Consider the following 26,888-nt stretch of genomic DNA (forward strand, 5'->3'; position numbering starts at 1 on the left):
GTGTGGTGTGTGGTTGCTGGTGAATATTTGCTTCAGATTGGGGGGCTGTCTGTAAGCAAGGACTGGCTTGTCCCCCAAGATCTATGAGAGTGATGGGTCATCCTTCAGGATAGGTTGTAGATCCTTGATGATGCATTGGAGAGGTTTTAGTTGGGGGCTGAAGGTGATGGCTAGTGGCGTTCTGTTATTTTCTTTGTTGGGCCTGTCCTGTAGTAGGTGACTTCTGGGTACTCTTCTGGCTCCATCAATCTGTTTCTTCATTTCAGCAGGTGGATATTGTAGTTGTAAGAGTGCATGATAGAGATCTTGTAGGTGTTTGTCTCTGTCTGAGGGGTTGGAGCAAATGCAGTTGTGTCTTAGAGCTTGGCTGTAGACAATGGATCGTGTGGTGTGATCTGGATGAAAGCTAGAGGCATGTAGGTAAGAATAGCAGTCAGTAGGTTTCCGATATAGGGTGGTGTTTAAGTGACCTTCGCTTATTAGCACCGTAGTGTCCAGGAAGTGGATCTCTTGTGTGGACTGATCCAGGCTGAGGTTGGTGGTGGGATGGAAATTGTTGAAATCATGGTGGAATTCCTCAAGGGCTTCTTTTCCATGGATCCGGATGATGAAGATGTCATCACTGTAGCGCAAGTAGAGAAGGGGCATTAGAGGACAAGAGCTGAGAAAGCGCTGTTCTAAGTCAGCCATAAAAATGTTGGCATACTGTAGGGCCATGTGGGTACCCATAGCTGTGCCGCTGATTTGAAGGTATACATTGTCTCCAAATGTGAAATAGTTATGGGTGAGGACAAAGTCACAAAGTTCAGCCACCAGGTTAGCCGTGACATTAGTGAGTTGCCACTTCATTTTATACAGGTGTGATGCTTAGCAAAGTCAGGGACATTGTAAAGGCAGGAACCTTTCTTAGGTGTGCTTTCTTCCCAGTGGCTTCCAGGATAGATTGCTACAGGTGGGACATTGCAATCTGTCTACAGATACTGATATCATGACAAGCTTCCTTCATGTTGCCTGTGGTTCTCTGGTAGTTCTTGTAGTTACTAATATATGCACCAAAGGTTTCTTTTTTTTTTAATTGCAATGTAATCTTCCCCCTCCCCTCTTTCCTCCCACATAACAGGATGTCTTTCTTGGCTAGAACAATTACCAGTCTTTTTTGTTAGGTATATTTAACAATGAAAACCCAGAAATTCATATGAGCCAGCATATGCTATCAAACCTATGTTGTTATTTATATCCAATAGCATCCACAATGTGCTAGGTACTATCCAAATACAAAAGAAAGCACAGTCTGTGTTCTGAGGACCTTATACTCTAAAATTTCAAAACTGACAGATTGTGAGTAGGAGAAATTTGTTTACCTTTGTGTTAAAAACTTTACATTATCGGCAGGTAGCCAACTACTATATCACCAGATGACCACCTTAATATTTTGTTGTTCCCCCTTTTCCTACCTACTGTCTATATTCTGAGAGTAAAAGCTATTCGGAGCAAGGATTCTGCCTTCTTTTGTGTTTCTGCCAGTGCCTTGCATAATAATTGGTAATAACATGTGTTTGATTATAATATTCTTATTTCTGTACGTTGGATGCCTGTGTGTTTTTCAGCTGCTCTCTGCACCTTCTTCCATGCTGCTCTGTATGCACAGAATGCCTTCCTTGAATTCATATTAAGGGCTCTACCATTTCTTCTCCTTCAGATCTCTCCTTATGAACCACCTGTACCATGACAGTAAATTTATATTGTCTTGGCTCAGGGGCAAATAAGTAAATTGGCACTTACTTTGTCTATGGCCTTGTCTATGCACAAAAGTTGTATAACCACTCTAGTGTGGATGCAGTTGTATCTGTAGCTATTTATGTATAGGAACTGCACGGGTATTAAATACTTTTATACTAGTATAACTGTGCCCAGGCTAAGGTTGTACCGCTATAGTTATGTCAGATGAGTCACACTCATAACTAACAAAGCTGTCTTTATATAAAAACTGTGTAGCTCGGGTATATTTATAATTTTGAAAAATGGCAAATGTATATATTTGATTGTATTCCTTGCCTCCCCTCACCCTTCCTGCCCCACTTATCTCCTTAAAGTGAAAGCTGAGGTTGTATGCAGGGATTTCATTGTCATTTCCCTTTGTATTATGCCCGAATACAATGGGGCCCCAATGCTGATTAATTATAATACAAATATTTAATAAGTGATCGTGAACTCAGTGTTCTTTTGGGTTATGGGAATTAGACTGTAATGGTGCTGCCTCAGACTGACCATAAATAAGGTTGCTCTTATATAGCTCGATGCTTATGGAATATATATTATTCTTATTCAGCAGGACCCTGGTTTAAAAAATGGCACTTTTGTGCCTGCAAGTGAAAGTGTACTTGAAGATTTAGTGAAGAAACACCGTAGGAATGCATCTGGAACACCTTCAATAGCAGTTTCTAGGGCATCTCTAGCATCAGGTAAGTGTTCATTGGTAGTCCTAATTCTTTCTGGGAGATTATTATTCATGTGGCCTCCTCCACCCTTTGTTTCTGTTGCTCTAATGTGTAATAGATGGTCAAATATAAGTGCAGTTGAGTTTACTGTTGTTAATTTTGAAAATATCAGGTTTATAATAGGAAAGAAAATACTTTTCACTTGTTTCATATGGGAAAAATTGTGATCCTAACCAGTGTACTCTCTAATTTTTCCCACACGTGCGGAATGAATTTTGTTATGTGCACCAATATGGAGGTTATGTGTGACACATTACCTCCATATTGGTGCACATAACAAAATTCATGTGGTGGGGGTGGGGCTGAGGCTTGGGGAGAGGCATCTGTCCCCCCCCCGCAGCCCTGAATGCCTGCGTGGTGCTTAATAGGCAGCTGCGTGGCTGCACAGCTTAGAGGGAATTTAGATCCTAACCCTATGTAATGTCATCTGTGTTAGCATTGTATACCTTACACGTTCTCAGCTAATGGAACATTCTGTGCTCAGTGGTACTTTCCTGAGAGAGTCCATCAGTTAATAAACTTGACCTTGTTAGGTCATGTTCATCTGCGTATAATTGTGCCATTCTGGTTTTATGGTATTTTACACTCCCTTGGCACAAGTTCAAATGGCCTCAGAACATGCAGGGCAGTGGAGAATCAGACTGTGAAGTATAGCCATTATTTCATTTTGCCCAGGATGTAATAAACTGTTACCCTGTCATTACCTCTTGCAGAGGGACAGATAAAGTGATTCTTTCATTGGAGGATGGTGAGTAGATGATATTCACACAGTAGGGTGCACCCTGAGCCATTTTACAGAAACTGGTGAAGATTGTTCTCTTTCTCATTTGAAACAGTAGGCAGAAGTCCCTTTATCCTCTCACTTCCAGTCACTCAGCCATTCCCATAATCTGCTCTGTTCAGCCTTTCAGATTTATGAGCCAATCTGTGAATCACAGCAGGGCTCATCCATTCTGTTTCAGCTGGGGTTAGCCTATGCCAGATACTGGGTAACCTATCTCACAGAGCTAATCAAAGATGGTATGTTCTTCACCTTAGATTTTTTCTGCTTGAAAACAGCGAAGTACCTTTGAACAGGCACTACATCTGTAGGAAGAGGCATTTCTGACTGCTGCTTTCTCTGTGCAAGGAGGGATTCTCCCTCTCACATTACCTGATGCAATAAAGTCTGTTTGGAAATTGATAAATGGCTTAATTTGACCAAGGTGGAGAGGAAGCTGAAAGAAATCACAGGCAGGCTAGGAACATGAGATGCACCCGCCCTGGGCCTGGCAGCTTCCTCTTCTATTGGAGAATCTCAAAGATGGACTAGAGAAATCCTTCCCCAAACCAGCACCAGCTACATCCCAGGGTGGAGGGATCAAGTCAAAACTTCCAAGCCCACTCAGCCCAGACCTAAAGGGACTCCCTTCCTCCCTTTGTATGGGGCATAGCAGCAGCAGCAGCGTGGAGTATTCTTTAGGAGAAAACTAAAAGAATCCTTCCACAAAGCAGCCAATACATTTTACACCATTTGCCATTAGCTGGTAAGTCAAGGCCTCCCATGTCCCAGAGAGATTTCCCTTCTCCTCTCCACATGGGAACCAGCAGTACCAGACATGGGCACCTTCACTGCCTCCTGGTGTCTGTGATGTTTTGGAGGTTCACCCAGACCAGTAAGGGATTCTGTCACTACCTGCCCTGTAATCTTGGTTATCTCTGTGCTATGCTCTGCAGCTTTGGCTCAGAGTCCTGATACCAACAACTTGCACACAACGAAATGGCCTTCCACCAGTGTGGTTACTTCTTGCAGGATAATACTAGCAAACTTTCCAGTCCCAAGTCTTCCCCAAAACCATATCCGCGGTGGTGCCCAGTCTCTCTGATCTGATGCTCACAGAGGTAACACCAAGTTTGCTGCCTCCAAAGAGTCAGTGTACACAACAGCTTGTTAGCTCAGCTGGGGTTATACACGCCACCTTAATACACAGTACTGAGACGGTTTGTAGTCAAACTAAGTTTTATTTACAAAGAACAGAGATTTAAGTGATGTCAAGCAAGAGTGAAAGAGGTCTGAACGGGTTACAAACAAAACAAAAATAACACGCTTTTTAGTGTCTAAAACTTAATTGTAGCAGGATCTAGCTTTGGGTTAGGATTAGAGTTGTTAGCATTTGCTAGCTAGTTTAGCAGGAGGACCTGTCATTCACAGATACAAAGCGCTGTTTTCTTTGTTCTCCCAGGTGATGGATAACCAAAATGGCTTTTTGCTTGTCTTATATTGACTAGTGTTCATTGTCTCTGTCTCAAGAGCCAGGAAAACTTCCTGGGCTGCAGATTCTGCCCCTCATTGTGATCATTAAGTGGTCTTCTCTCCTGCTTTTTAGCTTGATGACTTTGTTTACCTTATATGTAAACGTAGTTGCATGGTTCTCTGCCTGTGATCAAGCAGGTCAGACAAATAAATACACATTCCTTTCTAAGTTCCCTGTAAGCTGCGCGGCCATACAGGAGCCTATTTCGTGCTGCGCAGGTGCTCAGGGAACCCGCCTGGGGACCTGCCGCAGCTGGGGCACCCCTCCCCTGGCCTGAACCCAGCCGCAGCCTGGACCTGCCATGGCTGGGGTGCCCTGACTTGCCGCAGCCCGGGAGCCCCTCCCCCGGTCCGGACCTGCTGGGGAGGGGCACCTATCCTGGGGCCTCAGCCCCAGAGCTGCCAGCCCAGGTGCCGCTGCAGGGAGAGAGAGCTGGGGGGAGTCCTCTCTCCCTGATGTAGCCCCATAGCACCCTCCTGCACCCCAAACCCCTCATCCCTGGCCCCACCCCTGAGCCTGCACCCCAATCCTCTGTCCCAGCCCTGAGCCCCCTCCCACACTCCGAACCCCTTGGCCCCACCCCCACCACATGAATTTTGTTATGTGCACCAATATTAAGGTGATGTGTCACACATCACCTCCAAAAAATTAGAGGAAACACTGATTCCTTTGTCTAGGAAAATACCTGTTTTACGTCCTTTGTCTGTTTACAGACTCCAAAACACAATAACAGAGAGTATCCATAATTTCACATACAGTGGTGTTATCTACATTTCCCAGTGTCCTTAATGTCCAGCATGTTCTTAGTTTTCAAATGATATATTCCAAAATATGTCTTAAATGAATATCATGACAACAGTGTGGTGGGGCAATGAGTATGTCAGGCCTGTTGTGAGTTACTGCGAAAGGTAATGCCAGGGTACCAGTTTATTACATCATGGGCAAAATTATGATAATGGGTATACTCCACAGGCCTGTTGGTATGAGGCGCTCCCAGGGTCACCGTATCATTATTCACTCAACACTTAAACTTTGGACTCTGTTTTTTTTTTTTTCTTATTTGCTGAGGTGAAGGGTTGCAGGAGTCATTGTGAACATGTAGATTCATCCAGAGCTCCTGCTGCCTATGTCCCTGATATCAGAATGACCGAAGCAGGTGGCCCTGCCTGAGAAGGCCAAAGGCTGTGTGTGTGACCCATAGGGGACAGACCCATATAGCACATAATAGTACTGAACGAGGGGAGGTATCCAAAAAGTCAAATATTATGGTAAAAATTATTTTTCCATCATTCAGCTGAAGGTACTCAGATACCACAATCAGGTGCCATGGCACATATACCTTGATGGAGATTATTTTGATTTGATAAAAAAAATCATTTTGGTGTTGTAGCAACAACTACTAAAAAGTGACACTATGAAAAGAACAGTATTTGTTGTATCAATTATATATTAATGAACACCTTCCTTTCCCCTTTGTTTTCCAGATCTCAGCAGATCTGAGATAGATTTGAGTGGGTCTTTCTCAGAAGAAAACAAGGATGCTGTAAGCTTGAGAAGTAAATCTGTACCTGACGCTTTAGACCAGGACCTGGTGAGTTAGAAGTGACACTAAAGCTCACAGGGTGGAAAAATTGTCACTCTAGCTTCTGAAGTCAGCATAATCTTTAAACTCCTAGTTCTGCATGAGAGTGAACTCAGACTTGTATAAATTCAAGCCTGCATCTAGCTTATGCTGCAATCATTGCAGAATGTAAAGCACCGCACACAACAATAGTATTAAAAATTGGAGTAGAAGACTGTTGGGCTTATGGAGACAAACATGTTTGGGAGTCAGTTTGTTAAGAAGGTGCCTCAATTGTGTGGAATTTTGTGGACCGTTAACAAATTATATCCTTGGGCAAAATTACCTTCCAAGCATGATGTGTATGGATTGATTCCAAGTAATAGCTTACAGTAGTTAAGGCTCTTTGTAGTTATGGTAGATACAATAGCTATTCATCTGGGAATTTTTTAGTTTATAAGTGGATGGAGTCTCATCTTAGAATACCATTCATATAGTGCATTGCACACTTCAGATCTTCACTAACTCTTGCTTCATTGGATTTTTTATTTGGAGTTGTACTCAGTATCAAAGCCCTTCAGCTTTGTCCCTCTCTGCTTGTCTGTTCTAGTCTTGCAACATGTCACCCTCCCGGTCTCTGCTCCCCAGTGATGCCAGTCACCTCCTACTATTTTTCAGTTTCTCACAAACATCTCCATGCCCACTTCCATGTTTTCCCCTTGCATACAGACTGATTCATAAACCATTTCCCTCTCCTCCTCAAAATATATCGAAGTCCCACCTGGACCTCAGTGCCTATAAGAAATCAACTAGTTAATGATTTGTGACGCACAGATGGGGTTATTTGGCTCTTGTTTTATGTATTTATAACTATTTTTTAAGTTTTCAACTGGATAGCTGTATATAAAAATTGTATGTATTTGACTTGTATTCCTCCCCCCCCCCACACCCTTCATATGTCACTTGTCTTCTTGGATTGTAAACTCTGCAGAGCCAGGATCATGTCTGTGTGTGTTTGTATGGCACCTAATACAATGAGCCCCCCATCCTGATTAGGCCTCACGGGCACTACTGTGTTATAAGTAATAATCCAGGCAGTCATGTCCTGTCACCTGTAGCTACACACAGACATCCATGCTGGTATCAAGGGGTAATTGGGCCTAACCTACCAGACAGGAAGGATGGTCCAGTGGTTAGGGTGTTGGCTTGGGACTGTAGGCAAGTCACTTAGTCTCCCAACTGTACAGTGGGGATGCCAGCACTTCCCTGCTTCACAGGCGTGGTATGAGAATAAATTCATTTGAGGGTGGGAGGTGTTCAAATACCCTAGTGATGGGGGTATATAAGTACCTAAGATAGACAGAAACACTCACCTTGGAAGCCCTTGTCCCAAAGAGACTGGGGATGCAGTAATGTTGTGCTTCTGGGGTTAAGGTTGTGGCCTTCACAGTGTTTTAGGTTCCCTGAATGTGGTGTGGGAGGTGAGAGGCATCTCAGGGGTAGTGTGCAAAATGAAGAATCAACTCCTGGAGGCTGAAAAGATTATATCTCCCTTATGTCTGACCAGCTGGTGGTAGTAGCTGTACTTTGAAGTATCTGTTCCTGGATAGTTGGAGCTGCTGTTGGTGTGGGGGATGTCCTGCATGGATGCGAGAAGCAGGTTGCCTGGATGAACTGGGCTGAAAGAGTGAGGGAGGGCACTTGCCTCCCTTGCTCCCAATCAGCTGTTGGTGATTTTGGTAGGACAGTCTTCCTTTTTCAGGGAGATGGACTGGATAACTGATAGGTTTTTTCTTTCTCTGATTCAATGATGCTTCTTGGTTGCAATTTCCAAATAGACTTTAAAAGCTGAATACTGTGAAATACATTTATCAAGGAGCACTGGGGGGAAAAGTTAATTGTGGTGTCTGCTTCAAAGTTGAGAGAACTCTCTAGTTGTGTGTGTTTGGGTTACTGACAAAAATACTTCTGTCAGAACAGGGAAAAGCAGGGAATTAAAACAAGCAATTTCAAAAGTGTATCAGAGCAAACTAAATTAGTTTTTAAAGGTCTATTAAGAAACACCTATTCAGCCACTTTATAGTAATACAAAGCACTGCTCACCACTTCCTCAGCCATTTTAATAGAAGGAATTGGATTAGGTGTATTTTTATAACCCTGACCGAGACAATGAAGATTACTTAGTCTCTTACCACTTCTAACTTTAATAAGCAACAGTAACCAATTATGTGGCTGTGCTTCTATAGCATCCTTGAGAAACATCGCTGCTGTCATGTAAAATGAACTGTGGCTCTGCTGGCAAATGAGAGAGTCTGAGGCGAAATGTTAGCTTTCCAAGCAATCTCTTGGTTTCAAGAATGTGCTCACAATCTGTATAAAGTGAGATACAGATTTTTATGGTTAGATTTCGTAGCTCCTTTGGCAAGGAGGACGAGATGGCCAAAATGTATAAGCGTGGCTGTCTGAAATTAGATATCCAAAGCCGTATTTAGGCACCCAAGTTTGAAAATGTTGATCCAAGTTTCATACACCACATTTATTTGCTGGGCAATCAAAAACTATTATTTTTTGATTAAACTATAAATGTATTATGTATAACTTTGAGGGAGAAAATAGTCCTGACTGTGTCTCTATATTTGCTCCTTCAAAATAACCCCTGCACAGGAGTCTGCTTATTTCTGTGCCATAGTCTCAGCTGGTATAAATATCAGGGTAGCTCCATTGAAGTCAGTGGGGAGAGGCAAAGTCAAGGGAGCTACCCTGATTTATACCTGTGAAGAACTTGACCCTCTGTTGGTATGTCTACACCACCATTCGCAGTGAGCCTTGTAGACATACTCATACGAGCTTGGCTTGAGCTAGCATGCTAAAAATAGCAGTGTGAACTTAACAACATGGGTGGCAGGTTCAGACTCTCAAGCCCACCCAAAGCCATTGATCTGAGATTGGGTAGCTAGTTCAGGCCTCTGCCAGTGCTACCACATCTGCATGCCTGAGCCAAGCTAGCTTAATCTTGTCTATCTGGGAGGCTCACTACCAGCTGCAGTCAGACATACCCTTTGAATATGAAATTGAGTTGCCATGCAATAACTGGGAATCCATTGACAAATGTTAACAATTCTAACCCAAAACATTTCCCTACATGCCCAGTTGCCACTCTGTTTTCCTGGCCTGCATAAAAAGCTGTGAGACCTGAGCTTGGAGGAGATAAGGGTCCGTTTGGCTTGGGAGAAAGACAACAGTATTTTAGATCAGCATGTAGGGTGGGATACTCAAAGCCTGAAGGGGAATTTGGATGCTGTCTTCCAATTTTCAAAACTTCTGCCTAAGAGAAGTGGGTGGTCAGTTCCCATTAAAGCTAATGGCAGCAGCTTTGAAAATGTCAGTGATAACCTTTATGTAACCCTTCTGCCAGCTGAAGCCAGCAGCAGCCAGGGCCGGGTTCAATATCCAGGGGTTTGAGCCCCCCCCAGTAACCTGGGAAAATTACACACCACCCCTGAGTGTCTCTGAGAAGCAATACTTCCCCACTTGCAAGCACAGAATCTGAGTGTAGATAAGAAACTTTTAATGAAAGGAGGGAAGTCATCTGACATTAATTAGGAAAAATGCCACAATCAGGATTCATAAACCTAAAACTGTGAGCAGGACACCCACTCCAGAATGCATGGGGCAGTGCCTTCTGCCTTATGTTCTTAGGTTCTACAACCAACAGTTCCTTTTCTGTGCCCCTCTCTGCTCCCTCACCATACCCCACTCACAGTGATTGTCCTTGATCAGTGAGGACAATTCACCTCCCACCCAGGGAAGAAGGCACCTTGCTTGCTCCACCATCTGAGCACTTCTGCACTGCTGGCCACCCGGCCAACTGCTCATTTCGCTAGCCAGTCACCTTCTGCCACCTGCCTCTCTGCTATGACCTCTGCAGGTCAGTCTCTAAGAACTGGGTGGAAGCTCAAGTGATTTTCAGCTCTTAGGTGTGACAGAAACGCTGTCCCCACAAGTGATTTAAGCTTTGAGCATTTAAAATACCAAAGGCTCCTAATGGAGCCTATTTAGCTCTATCTTTGAGCAGTGGGGAGGAACAGGTTAAACCAGACCGAGGACCCTTCGGGAGAGTCCACATCTCCTGGATGGGATACCTGTCCCCATCTCTCTTTTTACAGGGGTCTGGCATTCGAGCCTCTGGCTTAACGAGGTCCTTTCAGTTGAGGATGACCCCCTCATTTGGGACAGGTTAAGCGTAGTTTTGCTCCCCTTTATTCATACAATCAAGACAACAAAATTGATAACATTTCATTACCTCTGCATTCAGTGCTAAAGTGATTTGTAACCCAACACCAGCCAAAATTGATCACTTCGTGCAACACCATTCTATCTGCTGGATATTTAGGCAGAGTAGGTGTGTTCATGTAAATACAGTTTGCTCCTGAAGTTTCTCCCCATCCCAGCTAGCTGTCAGGGGAGAACTCATTCAGATTCTGCTTACATCTATAATGCTTGTTAAAACCCATGAAGTCTCCGCACGACTTGTAATAGGATGGTAACTTTCTGTTTGTTTAGCGTTTTTTCAGTTTTTATCAAAAGCTAACATTCCTGTTAATCATCTGCTTTCAAGTTTCAGTTAATAGTTTTAATTTATAATTACCAAATTGTATTTTCTACCCATGTGCCTAAGGTGTAAGAATTAGGTAATTTACTAAAATGTAAATTCTATCTATAAAAATATAATTTCTTTGTTAAAATTTTATAATGCTGAAGAAAAGAGAACTATGAATTTAATCTTCTTGAAAATTTCCAGATTGACTTTTCTGGAAACCACATTTTCTGTTTATTCAGGTGCTATGTTCAGCACAGACAGTGGTAGGACACATTTCTTTCAATGTCCACAACCATGACTTTGAGCACTCAAAATACTAGTCAAAAAGTAGTTTTTATATTTTTTTTTTATATTTAATCAGTCCTTTGTCTGTCTGGTACGACTGCCAACAAGGATACAAATTAATATTATTAGTGGTGCGGATTAGTTGTTATGTAAACATGTCCATTAGAAACTGGACTGAGATCAGAAACTCAGCTCACTGAATAGCTAGTTAATGGTAGGAATAACTTTTGGTCACTATGGATTTGGGCTGAATTTAGTTGATGACTTAAACGTTGAAGCCTCATTAACCCATTACTGGTATCCAAAGCCATCCAGTTTACATATTTATTTTCTTAAGATTGAAAAACACCTACCCTGTCCCTCCCTTGTCTCCCAACCTAAATACGTGTGTGAAGATGCCTAGCACTAATAGCAGAATAGGGTAATTCAGGTGTACTACTGAGAATATAGGGTGCTTGGAAATCGACTTCGTAATGCAGTGCCTCACCATCTAAGGTAAAAATCCATTTCCTCCTCGGTGACATAGAAGCCTAGAGGTTTTACAGTTTTCAAACAGCTGAAAGGTGAACCAGAAGCGCCCTTTGTTCCTGCTGTACTGATTGTGACTGTGTAAAATTGTTGAAAGTGTGAATCAAAAGTCTCTGGAGACTTGAGTTTGGGAGATGTGTTGACACAATCTTCCTTAAACAGAAAAATATGGAATAAAACCCAAGGAAGGAGTAAAATTTACAGTAATTGAATGACACTTTCTTTCTTTGCGGTTAGGATTACCTGGATGAGATAGAGGAAGACCCTGATGACATAGTGGCCTCTCATTATCTAAAACATCGCGGACATTTGGCAAGTGGATTATCAACAGTAAGTTCTCCATTGGAAAACATCTAGAATTCCCTCATTCTTTCTCACTAAGCAGTTTCTTGCTGAAGTAGATGTGGGCTAATGACACAGAACACACACTGAGCATTCAATTTCATTTCAGTAGATGTTTTTTGTATTGATTCATATCCAGACCTCCTTTCCTACTGTGGTTTAGTAGCAACTTCGACTTCTTGGTGATTTTTCTGTTTGTTGCGGTTTTAGTATCCCTATCTGTAAATCTAAAATGCCATTCTCTGCAATCAGTACTGAAGCAGAGATCCATTGTTGTTTATAGTGTAGCTGTCCTCCCTGCACACTGATGACTTGGGACCTGATCTCCAGAGGTGTTGAGCACCTTGTCCAAAGTGCTGAGTGCCCTCACCTTGAAATGAATTCAAAAGAAGGTGTGGAGGGGGCACTCAGTATCAGGCTCTTAACCGTCTAACCGTCATTAATTGTAACTGTGATCTGTTTGGCAGATGCTGTATGTGAACAGTGAGAAATTTCAACATGAAGAAAAATGAGAGTAGGAAACCTGAAACATCTGGCCAATCTAGATGCTCTGTCAAAATGAGCAAATCTAGAATAGCTGGTACTGATATGAGGAGATAATGTGGCTTTAAAAGAAAATCCTCTGTCACTTGTAATGACAGTCCCATTATCAGAAGGATGTGTGATTTCCATCCACTATGCCTGACTTCTAGCCACAGTCAGATAAGCCTATTCAGAAGTTAAAACATCTTTCACAAGACACCAAGGATAGCAAATGTCTATATTTGTTTAAATTGTGCCAAATAGCAGAAAGGAAAATGCTCAGTCTTGATTCTTTTTTAATAGTTTTGGTGAAGTGTAGCAATGGAAATTCCCTAAGTTCTGAGGAGTTGGGAAGGGGAAAGAGGCACAATTTATCCTTTTGATAGAAAAGATTTTTATTGATAGTTGAGGGATAGCGGGCTTGTCTCAGGGCGACGGGGGAAGAGAGTAAACAATAGCCATTGCTCACGGGCTCCTGGCTAGGGTTGCCAACCCTCCAGAATTTCCCTGGAGTCTCCAGGCATTAAAGATTAATGTCATGTGATGAAACCTCCAGGAATACTTCCAACAAAAATTGGTAACCCTAGCTCCTGCTAAATGATGATGTGAGATACTACCAGGCCTGTACCTGGAGAGATTAAAAATAGGGAATTATAGTGTGCAACGAGCTCAGTTTTTTAGAGTTAGCCTAGAGAAATGGTTGATTTGAAGCCTCTTCATTTCATTGGAAGAGGATCCCACGCTGTTCTGTCTTTCCTGCCTTCTCATTGCAGCCTTTGGTGGGGTTGTGAATGGTTGGGCTCACTCTGAAAAAACTGAACATTTTTTTAAGCTCCCTGCAACATACAAGTGCTTTCATTTTATGCATTTGCATCGTGTGTCAGTAGCTTCATAACCCATATGGAATTGGTACTAATGGTGACCCCGACTCCCCACATATATTCCATTCTCTATGCAACACAATCCCAGCATGGCTCATAGATTTCAAGTAATTTCATATGCATAGAGTAAGATATTTGGGGATCAGGTTTGCTGAAAACATTTCTGCTTTCCATGAAAACTATTGTATATTTCTGCAACAGTTTTTCATTCCCAGGACACTTCACAAACTATAGACAGTAAACCAGATCCTTAGCCCTAGAAGGCTGCTTTGTGCTATTCCAGGAGTGTAAAGCAGCCTTAGGTTTGTTTGAAGTGGCTAGTTGTGGATCCCCTTAAAGCAGAGGAATCCCAGATGGAATAGAGTTCATGTAACCAGCACTATAGTCAATTTTTACTCCCTGAGATAGGAGGCATGCTGAGGGGAAGGGGCCTGAGTGGTGCACACATCAGGAAACCATAAATTAGAGCCTTCTTTAGACTGTTTTAACTCATTCCTGGGATTTGACTAACTGACTCCCCAGCTATTCCAAGGATAGGGGGATTGCAAAAGTGGCATACAGCCATCCTTGCCCACCCTCCTTTAGGTCCTGTGCCAGAATAGCTCTGTGGGTCCCAAGATTGCAGCAAATATACACAGTGCCAATGGAATGCAGCAATCTCTGGGTTGGAGGTTGGTAGCAAAGTGAACTAGTGATCAGGACATTTGATACAAAGGAAAGGGAAATTTTGGGCCATGACACTAGGAAATGAATTCAATTTTGTGGAATGTGGTATAGTATTTTTAATGCCTCACACAAAGCAGACAAAATTCCAGTAAAGGTCACCTCCAAAAGACTTGCGTTAATTGTCAGCATGGAATTCAGCTTGTTGTTTTGAAAGGAGAAAGAGCTGGGTGAAACCCTTTATTCCAGGGTCTCAAGGAATTCAAGGAATCAGAGCTAAAAGAGACTTGGGCATGTCAGGCCAAATTAACCCTAGTAAGCAACTGTAACTCAATCAAAATCAGCTGAATTACACCCACTTAACCAAATTTGAATTTGACTCGTTGCCAACACATCTATAAAACCTATAGCTTGCTATAGGTTTTATAGATGAATTCCTTTCCTTGGTCTGAACTCTGAGACTGGAGTTGCAGGTGCTCAATACTTCCCTTGGTAAGGGCCCTTAAGTAGTAACTTTATTTAATGAGCGTTTTCCATGGTACTTTCAGCAGTAGGTTTTGTCTTTCTATATAAATTCCTTTTGACCTTTCTCCTAATCTAAATGGAGCTTTCCTGCTGCAGTAGAACCGAGATGATCTCATGCCTCAGTGCTCCTTTCCTCTTCACATCCACCCCAGCATGCTTATTAAAGTCACTGCATGCTATGTTAATGGAAAAGCTTCTATCAGCAAGCAGCTTTTCTTTCCCCCTAGAGTGGAACAGTTTTACTGGTCTATTTTGACCTACTCTGAATGTATGTTGTTGCTAATATTCCCCATCTCTAATACTCACACTTTTCTGATTTTATTTAGTTTATTCTATGCATCTCATCCTTCAGCGTTTTATAAATTCTGCAAGTAATTTGCTTGTTGCTGAGTTTTAGCCTTCGATAGTGAAACTAATGACTGTGTACTGTGGCACAAAATAATTCTATAAATGTCAAATGAGCCCATATCTCATAGAAATCTGAGTAAGGAGATTACAGTGTAGATAATTAGAGTGCCTTGAAAATCAAAACCACAGTACTTGGGCTAAAAGAAAAGAGAGGTTATTTTTCCTGGGTTCCTCCACTGGACACAACAACTTGTCAGGACCATTGCATCGGTCTGATTCCTTGTTCCAGTGTCTTATATTTTACCAGTAAGATATAAAATGCTAGGATGATTAATACAGGCTTCAGGTGTTTAGTAAAATGAAGCTCAGCACTCTGATACTCTTAGTGGTATTTGAGACTTACAGTCATTATATAAGTAAGTTTTCATTAAACATCCACATTTATCATATTTAACACGACTCCCAGTGTAAATCCCACAAAACAAAAGACTTTTATTGTAAGAAGTGAAATATTTCAGTTGTTATAAAATGTTTTCTAAATTAGTCTTTGTTATTTTATTAAAGCAGTTATTAGCAATGTAGGGATTTTCTGATTGAATTAGGGGCTCCACTGGAAAGAGACATTTCCTGGTGGTTTGGTTTTAGATTTGAGATATCAAGAATAAGCACACCAGTCCCTACTTTCCTTTCTTTGCTGTAGGACCTTAGCAAGATGTTTGGAGGATACAACCATTAATGTCAGAAGAGGTTATAGCTTAAGTTGTGGTTCATACATTTTCCCTTCGTTGGTTTGAAGAGGAGCTTGTAAGCAAGTTATAAACTCCTGTGACCTCACTGGTGAGATCCTTCAGACATCTTGCCAAGGTCTTTCAGCAATAAGAGGAAAACGGGCCCCTGATGTTCTTAATACTTCAGTTTAAAAAAAAAAGGCATTTTTTTCACAAAATTTGGAGGCCAATTTTAAAGGAACAATAAAGGGTAAAACCAGAAAAGAAGTTTTTTTTTTACATGTACCCTTAAAAACTCCCCAGAATTAACCTCTCAACCTACAAGTGTTCAGACAAGTTTGCTTTAATCACAATTTTAGTTTCTTATGCAGGCCCCAGTGCTGCAAACACTTGCATGCATGCATGCTTAAATTTTCACACAAGACCACTCATTTCAATTGGAATATTCACATACAGAGTTAACTAGTGTTTGCAGGATTATTGGCCAAAATGAAAATCCCAGTCTGATGAGTCGGTGTTCACGTTTAATTTGTTTGGTGCTATCTTAGTACAGCAGATTCTTCTGTCTTTGTTTGTCACTAACGTGTATTCCTGCAGATAAGCAGACGACACTTTTTCACTCATTATACAATTATACAATTCATTATTGGAGGTGGATTTAAGTATGGCTTGGTGCCTCACTGCTATAAGTACTGTATCACTGTGGTTTAACACACACTACCCACCTAGTCTGTAGAACTTGTCATTTCTTTTCTGAATTCTTACTGCAGCTATCTAATGCTATTTTCTTTTGACCTTTGCATTGTCTTCCTGAAAGAATTTTCCTGAAGGCTCTGACAGGAAATGCTCCTACTTAAATGTACCTGAAGCAGATGGTGATACTGTGAGTTCTCTTGCTTCCTGTCAGCTGCTTTTCTGACATTCTGCTTTTCTGATGTTCCTTCTTATTCCTTCTTTGTGCTGAGAACTCTTTCGGTGGTTTACCCAGGCTTTTTACATACAACAATTTAAAAACACCAAAAGTTAGATATGTCTTTGATCAATATTATTTAAAAGCCAGCAAAAAAATGTACAACAGAGTTTTAAAATGCTTTGGGTTTCTGCAATGTACAAACTGTCCTAATTTTTGTCTTACAAAGATTTAATTCTTTTCCAGTAGTTGTATTAGGGACAATTTTAAAAATTGTGACACCTGCTTATGCTCTTAGAAATGCCCATGATGAGGTGACATTGCAGTATTAGGATACTGTATATGTTTTTGTGTCATTTCTATGATGGGGTTTCATATAATTTCCTCTGAAGCACCTGGTACTGACCGCTCTCTGAGACAGCATACTGACCTAGAGGGACCATTGGTCTGCCCCAGTATGGCAATTCTCTATTCCTGGGACTTGCTTTGTGATCGTGGACAATTTACTTAACCCTCTGTATTACTCAGTTGCCCCACTGGGAAATGGTGATCGTACTAACTTTACCACTTTTATAAATCGTTTTGAGTTCAACATATGAAGAAACGCTGTGTAGGCATTTAAGATATTGTGATACCTTTCTATATCAAGTAAGTGGTAATTCTGTACGTCCTTTGATATCCTAGTTTTAATAGCAGGTTCAGCAGAACAGTAATTGCAGGGCTCTCGTTGTTTGAAAAAACTGGTTCTGGAAAGAGAATGACTGAGCTTCCAAGTTGTCTTCTTTTGGTCTTTATTTCAGACTAGCATTAACAGCATGATGAGTGTTTATAGTGAAACTGGGGACTATGGCAACGTGAAGATCAGTGGGGAAATACTTCTCCACCTCAGCTACAGCTACAAAACAGGTGCCCTCAACATCCTGGTAAAAAACTGCAGAAACCTGGCCATAGCAGATGAAAAGAAGCAAAGAACAGATCCGTAAGCATAGAGAATTTCCTTCTTACTCTTTCCTAGAAGCGCTCTCAATCTTACTGCACAGTTTGAATCTCTAGACTGCATGTGAGAACATATTGTAGCTCTACACTATGTGGACTGGTAACGGGATATAAGCCTTTCACCTCTATGTCCCAAGTGATCAGAAGCCATAACACTCTGACTGCTTCGAGTCTCATGTGAAATGAGTTGATGTTTTCAGTGTGTTTCCTAATGGGGGAGAGTTAATATGATTAACAACCATTATTGCACTTGGAAATAATTGACGTGCTTTTATTGGCAATTTGGGCACAAGGGTCAGGGATCTGAATGGATACAGAGACTGAACTAATTTCTTACTGCTAGAGTCAAGGTTGAAGTACTTTAGAAGGGTAAAGTTGGGAAGGTTTGCTCTGTCTTTGATAGAAGACTTTATCCGCCAGAGGTGTTAGAGTGGTACCTTTATAGAACTCTAAATTCCCTTAATTTAAAATAGCCATTTCCCAGTAATAAAAACATAACCAGAAAAAGCAACCTATAAAGTAGAAAGAAATTGCATCTTTCATCCTTCACTCCAAATATAACTCTTTCTAAAATCAAATATAAATCCTAAGGTCCACTTTATTCATTGCTCCTTTTTTTTATAATTAAAAAAAATAGATACTACATCACTACCGGAAAATAGTGTAATACGAACAATAGTCCATATTTACCACTGTTAGTTCACTTCTACATCAGTGGAACTGCTGTACAATTGGAGCAACACTATGGTGAATTGGGCCCACTCTGCATACACAGCCTTACTGCTCTCCAAAGTAGGGGAAAGTTCAGCTCCTATGTGATGACAACAGAAAATAATCACTCCTGGATTAATTGTAATTTGCCTTTTTGGCCAATAGCATCTTCTTAGTGTGACCAGGATTCATCACTGAATTTGGTCTGCTGGTTGTAACATTAGCTTCCCCTGCCTGGGGCAAGTACTGACGGGGGTGTGACATGAATGCTGATCCATGCCCCCGCGCCAATACCATGATAGTGTACAAACTAACTAGTGTTAATTGTATGGTCCTGTGAAAAGTCCCTATTAATGTCAATCTTGCATAACTGTTCCATAACTATCCTTAAATAGAACAAGAACCAGGAGAATAATTGGCTATTATGTTGTTCATTTTTAATAGTTTATGCAAATATATGTCATAAATGAACTAGGTAATTTATTTGAATGACTTTGCTTCTTTTTTCTGAATATCCATTGAAAGATCACGACTTTCTCAAATCTGCTATTCAAAGTTACTTGGCAAAACTTTACCTAAGTTTGTTTACTCTGATTTGCTATTTGAGTATGCTGCTCAGTTGTGATTGCTCACATAAACCACGCGGTATTGTTTATTTTACTTGACTGGAGGACTGTCACAATCTGTTTTCAGCTATGAATGCTCTATTCAAATTCAATCTCTGCCACCAATATTTGAGAATGCAAACTTAAAATGTGGGGCTTTTTCCCAAATATTCATGCTAGTAAAACTCATTTGCATGAATGTTTGTAGAAAGTGAACACAAAAAGAGATGAACATGACCAAAGCAAATTCATTTTAGACTTCAACTGGAAATTACCAAATTTAATATCTGATTGCCTAAACAATGCAATGAGTGGTCAGTCTTTTTTGTACCCCTCCCACATCTTTTTGTCTTATTTCTTTAGTAATTGTGTGTACATCTGCCCAGGTTTGTGGTAAACTATATGATAGTATATAAATAAAAAAGCCTAAAATATTTGAGAATTTTTGTATGTATTAATTGAGCTCTATTAATAACAATTTCTAAAAATCTCTAACTCTATAAATATGTGAAGGTAGGCCAAAGGATGAATTTGTGTATAATTTCAAGTTTTGCCTATTAGCAAATATGGTCAATCAAAAATGTAAAAACTGCAACACAGGAAATTGCTAATAAAGTTGTACATATTTCTCAGGACTGTCAAATTACTTAAACTTTGCTCTTGTGATTATCTTGATGCCGTCAGAATCCTCTGTGCATTTGTGTGTTTGTAGACATGTAGCTCACTTTTGCCTGTTGACTGTATTCTCTCTAATATTTATGCACGGATTATTCTGCAAAAATTGATTTCCTGACTAACACTCCTAGTGTCGTTTTGCCAGGTGGCCCTCTCAGACTTGGTTGTTTTTATTCTCTGGTAATAATTTCCCTACTTAATCTGCAGCTATGTCAAAGCATACCTTCTGCCAGACAAATCTCGCCAAAGTAAACGCAAGACCAAAATTAAAAGCAACACCACCAATCCAGAGTTTAATGAAACACTAAAGGTGAGAACACTGCCATGCCTGTAATCCATGCTGAACTTTGCCATTAAATTAATTTGTTTTTTATTTAATTTATTTATACCATAAACCAAACACTGGGAAATTGATTTTAAATCTGGGAAATGGTGCTAAAAATGGAAATATTTGAGTTGAAATATCTAGCTGTCATAGTGATTATAGCTTTTGACGTCTCAGTATTGAGGGAGAGTTTTTATTTGTTTTTCCTTTCCAGTTACAACATAACTTTTGATAATCTACTATTGTATTTTTATTTTCGGGGATCTGTTTCAGAATCATTGAAATCCTCTCTGTGACAGGTTGGACCCCCACTTCGGGGTGCCACCGCATGTGTTGGGTCCCCCTTCCAAAGTCTTATTGTACTGGGAAGTACTTCCAAGTCTTATTGTTCTCCCTAATGGCCCATTGAGGCTGATTACCTATTGTCTGGTGGGTGTTCCCCCAAGCACACATAGTTGTAATTGTTACATAGTCAATATTCCTAACTTCAGATACAGAAATGATACATGCATGCAAGTTGAATAAACACATTCAGTAGATAATAACTTTTTCGATGATACCTCACATGACCCATCTTCCATAAAACATCTTCGTAATGCCATATTCATATCATAACGATATTTCTATGCAGAGTATGGGGTGTAACGTCACACCCTGTACAGTGAGTTTAGAACCAAATGATGGGAGTTTCTAAAGTAGCTAAATTACCTCACAATTGAAAATAAATGGGATTTATTGAAAGTAAATGGGATTTATACTCCGAAGTCCTTCAGATACTTTTGAAAATTCCACCCCAAATACTTAAACAGGGTTTGTTTGTTTTTCTATAGCGGCTAATAAAAATATGCTCAAATAAGTTTCCTGTTATAGGGGCTAATTTAACTTCTATGGCCAGTGTAGTTCGCGTAATCTGGCTATAAAATCATTTCACAAACTACAGTATATACACCTGGTCCGGCCAGATTGTTTACCAAGGGGGGACCTGTTTTATAGCATCATTTGCAAAATGGTTTATAGTATAGTTGGGTCTGGTCTGCAGTGGGGAAAAGTGAGTTAGTATCCATCTAGCAAAGATCACATTTAACGCTGTTCTCTAGGACAATCCTAACATGGCTTCCGAACTTTGTGTAGATGGGGCCTGACACTCTTATGAAATGTTCTGACAAAGGCGGCTTACTCAGACTTGTGGGTAAGAGATAAATAGCTAGATTCAATAGCAGAAGAACTGTTTGTCCTAACTGTTCCCATTACTATCATTTAAAAACTGTCTTAGAATCGATTCTTTTGGCCTTTTCAGGCCTTCAAGGCAAAGCCTCATCATTCTAATTGGGTAACTGCTGGCCTCTTACAATCTGCTAGTTAATATATATTTTAATTGTTAGCGCTTGTAACCATTTGGGCTTTTGAAAAACTGTACTTTACTGAGAAGAGGGGACACTTTAGAAAGTTCATTACGCTGCTGCCAACTTTTTTTTTTTATAAAGGCTCTTTGTTGTAGAATAGACTTTTATCTTAATTGTTCTATTTAATTACCGTGGAAGCCACGGTGTAAGAATTAAATAAAGGTTATTTTAAGAAGTTTCTTTTGTAGTAAAAACTATCTGGTAAAGAAACAATACAGACAAGTGACAACAACAACAAAAATAATGTAAACAGATAAATGCATACTGTACAGTGAACAGTTATCCTTTATAGATCTCTCTTGAATAATAGCCTTCTGCAATTGTATTGATCTTCACTTGTAAGGAAAACAAATGTCTTTTCCATGTTTCATTTGTCAGCTACCATGTACTTTATGAAGATAAGGTTGTATGTTTTTTATGGATAATGTCATTATGGAACTGGACTTGACTCTCATTAAATAGATCCTCTACTCTGTTTGTCTTTCAATAGTATGTCATCAGCCACACACAGCTAGAGACCAGGACCCTCCAGCTTTCTGTTTGGCACTATGACAGATTTGGACACAACAGCTTTCTTGGGGAGGTGGAAATTCCTTTGGACTCCTGGAATTTTGAAAATCGGACAGATGAATGGTTTGTGCTCCAACCCAAGGTGAGGCTCTCCGTTTTAGTGGAATAACAGTAAAGCAAGATCAATGAGGTTTTGTTTTTGTTTTTTCCAACTGAAGTGTGGCTGTAAAATGATATATTTCTAATAAACTGCTTCTGGGATGGACCTGTGAAAGGAATAACACTTCTAACAAACCAACACATATTGTCTATGTCAGTATATATGAATGCCTATTCAAAATCAAACCTATTAAAAGAATAAACATACACATGCATCCAATAATAGACACAATCAAAAGGGACCTATTAAAGAAATAGCACATGAAACAATGGACCTTTCTCAAACAATCACCTGCTAAAGGAATAGACCTTTCTTCATGCATCAGTTTTAAGCATTTAACAATTTTCTGTAGTAGTGAGGTTTGGCATTGCTCTTTTATTCATATTGAATAAACAGGTAGGTATAGCGTCATGCTGTTTGGTACACAAAACAGTAGCTCTATGGAATATGGCATCTATAGTGCTTAACTAATGGACTATGTCTTCTGGCACTTATGGGATCCCTCACTGGAGGGCTAAAGTGTTTGTTTTTGGAATTGGAACAACTTTAAAGAGCTGTTTATAAATGTTAAGATTATATACTTCTAAGATGCTTGCTGTTATACCAGCCAGAATCCTGTGCAGACACCCGCTTTATATCTATAGATATAGATATAAAGCGGATCTCCAAGGAGCTGCAGGGCTCTATCGGGAATGGTAGTGGCGAAAGTAGCTGCACGCCAGGCTACCACTCACAGGACCCAGCGCCCTGTGCGGGCAGCTTCTCTGGCATGGCTGTACCACTGGAGCAGGCACCAGGCTCACTGGCTTGGACAAGCATGACCAGGACAGCTGCTGCAGCATGAAACAGTCTCACTCAGATCTGTCGAATAAATGGTGTGATTTACAATTGTTGCTTTAGCTTTCTTGCTCAAGTGTAAGTGAGCATCTTAATTTTCTAGGCTCCCCTTCACTACAAGGAAGGGAGCAAAAGCTTGTTAAGCGTGCAGAGATCAGGCTGGGGGAAGGTGGTTTTCAGTAGAGCTGTGTAAGTAACTAATTTTTTGGTTCAGCCACCAAACCAAATTAAAAAGAAAAATTTCAGGTTGGCCTGAAACAACTTTTTTTTTTTCAGATTTTTCAAGTTGAAAAATTTAGTATTGGGTTGAACAAAACATTTCATTTGACCCAAAACAAAATCTTTTGTTTTGATTTTGGGAGGTTAAATGGTTTTTAAGATTCTTTTAAATAAAATTGAGGGAAATTCTAAAACAAAACAAAAAGTCACAGTGTTTCAACATTTCCTCCCCCAAACCGTTTTTTCCTTGACTGAAATAATTCACAGAAATAGACCCCAATTTGCAAATTGTTTTTGGTCAATCTGAATCTTCATTTTTTATTAAAAAAAGTATTTGCACAGAAAACTTTGCCCAGCTTTAGTTCTGAACTGTTCCCCACTCCATTTACATGCTAGCAGCCCCTGTGCTCCTTCCAAAACATGAGCAATTGTTGGTGGAGGAAGGCTATTGGGCATGCAGAGATAAGGAGAAGGCCCTCTATGGAGAATGCTCCCTTCAGAAAATAAAGAACAAAATGCTACTAAATCAAGTGTGAGATAATACTGATAGAACTAAAAGAAGCAGTTCTGGCAGCTCCAGGTGACTTGACTGTACAGATCTTGATACTGATAGGGCTGATGCAGGAAGTGGCCATGCCATGTTGCCATCTCACATGAGAATCGGTCCCTTCTTTTTGCACACTTTCCACTTGCAAAAGCAGAGGGGAAGGACATTCCTTATCACTCAAGTTTGCAAATGGGATGACTAGTTTCTGTATCTTGCCATGCGTCATAACCCCCAAAGGGCATGGTCTGCCCAGATGGGCATGCCTTGTTCCCCAGATGGCTAGTGCTCATTCTTCTTCGAGTAGTGTCACGACAGGTGTTGCATTGAAGATGTTCTTGTGTTCCTGCACCGCCGATTGGAGAAATTCGGTAGCAGTGTCCGTTAGGCCTGCACACGCGCTGTCTCTCGTCGTGCTTCGCCATGAGGCTAACCAGTGCACCCAGGCTAACTCTCCTCAGTACCTTCTCAACCACCCCTTCTCAACCACCATAACTAGAGATGGAGCTATTTGCAGTCCATTTGCGATCATTATCTTTATTAACATCTCTATAGTTAGTCTCCCTAATCTTAGTTGTAGTTTTCTTCTTCTTCTTTTACTTTTCGTGAACAAACACAAAAACCAATAACAAAAAAAGACTTTATTTTTTCCCCTCCCTTTTTTTGTCAGGACCCCTTCCCCCAACAGGATATGCCTGCGGGTTCACTGGGCTTCAAGAAGTGCCTCTCCTTCAAAGAGGCCATCCCCGTGGCAGACAAGCACTCCCAGTGCATACTCTGCCTCGGGGAAGGCCACGTTCCATAGAAGTGTGGTCTCTGCCAGCAACTCAGACGCAGGTCTTGAAAGGGCAAGGAATTAAGACAGAAGATTATCTTCATGAAGGCAGCCCTCCAACTTTCCCCACACCTGCGCTGAGAGTCATCTGGCAGGCGTGAGTCTTCCCCACAGCTCTCAACATCCAAGGACTGTGGGTTGAAGAAATCAGCTGCAGACTCCTCTTGTAAGTCATCAAAAAAGAGAGCATGAAGTCCCAGAATGAGCCCTGAACTAGCCATAAGAGATCCTTAGCACACTCAATACCCTTGGTACAGTAGGCACCGAAACAATCCCAGCCTGGTACCCATGGCTCACAAAAATTTGTAGCTACAGGTGCCGTTGATGTGCCTAATGACCTGATGTCAATGGTACCGAAGGCCAAAGATAGGAGCCAGCACTCCTCTAAAAAGGTTGAATATTGCACTGTACCACCAGCACCATCATCATTATTAGTTAAATCGGAAAAGATGGGGATCAATATGAAAATTGAAAGCTGGACAAGGAATTGTTTAACAGGGAGACTACAGCGGGTCCTACTGAAAGGCGAACTGTCAGGCTGGAGGGAGGTTACCAGTGGAGTTCCACAGGGATCAGTTTTGGGACCAATCTTATTTAATCTTTCTATTACTGACCTCCACACAAAAAGTGGGAGTGTGCTAATAAAGTTGGCGGATGATACAAAGCTGGGAAGTATTGCCAATTTAGAGAGAGACTGAGATATCATATAGGAAGATTTGGATGACCTTGTAAACTGGAGTAATAGTAACAGGATGAAATTTAATAGTGAGAAGTGTAAGGTTATGCATTTAGGTATTAATAACAAGAATTTTAGTTATAAGCTGGGGATGCATCACTTAGAAGTAACGGAGGAGGAGAAGGACCTTGGTCTATTGGTTGATCATAGGATGACTATGAGCTGCCAATGTGATATGGCCGTGAAAAAAGCTAATGCGGTATTGGGATGCATCAGGCGAGGTATTTCCAGTAGAGATAAGGAGGTTTTAGTACCCTTATACAAGGCACTGGTGAGACCTCACCTAGAATACTGTGTGCAGTTCTGGTCTTCCATGTTTAAGAAGGATGAATTCAAACTGGAACAGGTACAGAGAAGGGCTACTAGGATGATCCGAAGAATGGAAAACTTGTCTTATGAAAGGAGACTCAAGGAGCTTGGCTTGTTTGGCCTAACCAAAAAAAGGTTGAGGGGAGATATGATTGATCTCTATAAATATATCAGAGGGATAAATACAGGAGAGGGAGAGGAATTATTTAAGCTCAGTACAAATGTGGACTCAAGAACAAATGGATATAAACTGATCATTGGGAAGTTTAGACTTGAAATTAGACGAAGGTTTCTAACCATCAGAGGAGTGAAGATTTGGAATAGCCTTCCAAGGTAAGCAGTGGGGGCAAAAGACCTATCTAGCTTTAAGATTAAACTTGATAAGTTTATGGAGGAGATGGTATGATGGGATAACATGATTTTGGTAATTAATTGATTTTTAAATATTCATGGTAAATAGACCCAATGCCCTGTGATGGGATGTTAGATGGGATGAGATCTGAGTTACTATAGAGAATTCTTTCCTGGGTATCTGGCTGGTGAATCTTGCCCATATGCTCAGGGTTTAACTGATCGCCATATTTGGAGTCTGGAAGGAATTTTCCTCCAGGGCAGATTGGAAGAGGCCCTGGAGGTTTTTCACCTTCCTCTGTAGCATGGGGTATGGGTCACTTGCTGGAGGATTCTCTGCTCCTTGAAGTCTTTAAACCACGATTTGAGGACTTCAGTAGCTCAGACATAGGTGAGAGGTGTTTCATAGGAGTGGGTGGGTGAGATTTTGTGGCCTGCGTTGGGCAGGAGGTCGGACTAGATGATCATAATAGTCCCTTCTGACTTTAATATCTATGAATCAAGGCCTCATCCAACACTGGACGGATTGGTGCAGGCAAGATCTCCAACCCCCTTGGTATCTCTGATGGCACCGAGTTGGCTGGCACCACCAGAATTCCGGCACTTGAGGGACCTCCAATGTATCCAAGTATCCAACATACCAGCGTCTCCTCTTCTCAGCACCAGTGCCTCAGCATCAAGTCTTTCAGTAAAGGAATCTTCTCTGCTGCCCTGCCACACACCTCTGCTCTCTAGTGCAGACTCGGACAGCGAGCCAGAGGAGACTGCTTATCATTACTCCTTTCATGCTCCTTGTGGTGCCCACTACCAAGAGGCCCCCCGTAGCATACCCTCAGACAGCCCCACTACCGCTGTGGTACAGCCAACCCTGGGCACCATAGCCACTCTCCATACCACCACCCCAGTGGCCATAGGGGATCCCTGGGCTGCATATTGCCCTCATGCCTCTCAGGTGTATAGCCTTCTCTGTGAATCGATGAGATGTTC

The 26,888-nt window shown here is 41.1% G+C and overlaps 1 protein-coding gene across 4 annotated transcripts in view; it reads left to right on the plus strand.

The window, feature by feature from the left end:
- Nucleotides 1-26,888, plus strand: part of SYTL5 (synaptotagmin like 5) — a 177,367-nt gene that overhangs the window by 136,135 nt on the left and 14,344 nt on the right. The window contains exons 8-14 of one of the 4 annotated variants that reach the window (XM_038387843.2): nt 2,330-2,462; nt 6,277-6,383; nt 12,004-12,096; nt 16,593-16,658; nt 17,486-17,664; nt 19,880-19,982; nt 21,891-22,052. In XM_038387843.2, the coding sequence (XP_038243771.1) occupies nt 2,330-2,462; nt 6,277-6,383; nt 12,004-12,096; nt 16,593-16,658; nt 17,486-17,664; nt 19,880-19,982; nt 21,891-22,052 (843 nt within the window). The remainder of the gene's footprint in view (nt 1-2,329; nt 2,463-6,276; nt 6,384-12,003; nt 12,097-16,592; nt 16,659-17,485; nt 17,665-19,879; nt 19,983-21,890; nt 22,053-26,888) is intronic. The other 3 variants (XM_043505622.1, XM_038387845.2, XM_043505626.1) reach the window with 3 other exon arrangements.

Source organism: Dermochelys coriacea, chromosome 1, assembly GCF_009764565.3.
Source record: "Dermochelys coriacea isolate rDerCor1 chromosome 1, rDerCor1.pri.v4, whole genome shotgun sequence".
Classification (NCBI taxonomy): Eukaryota; Metazoa; Chordata; order Testudines; family Dermochelyidae; genus Dermochelys; species Dermochelys coriacea.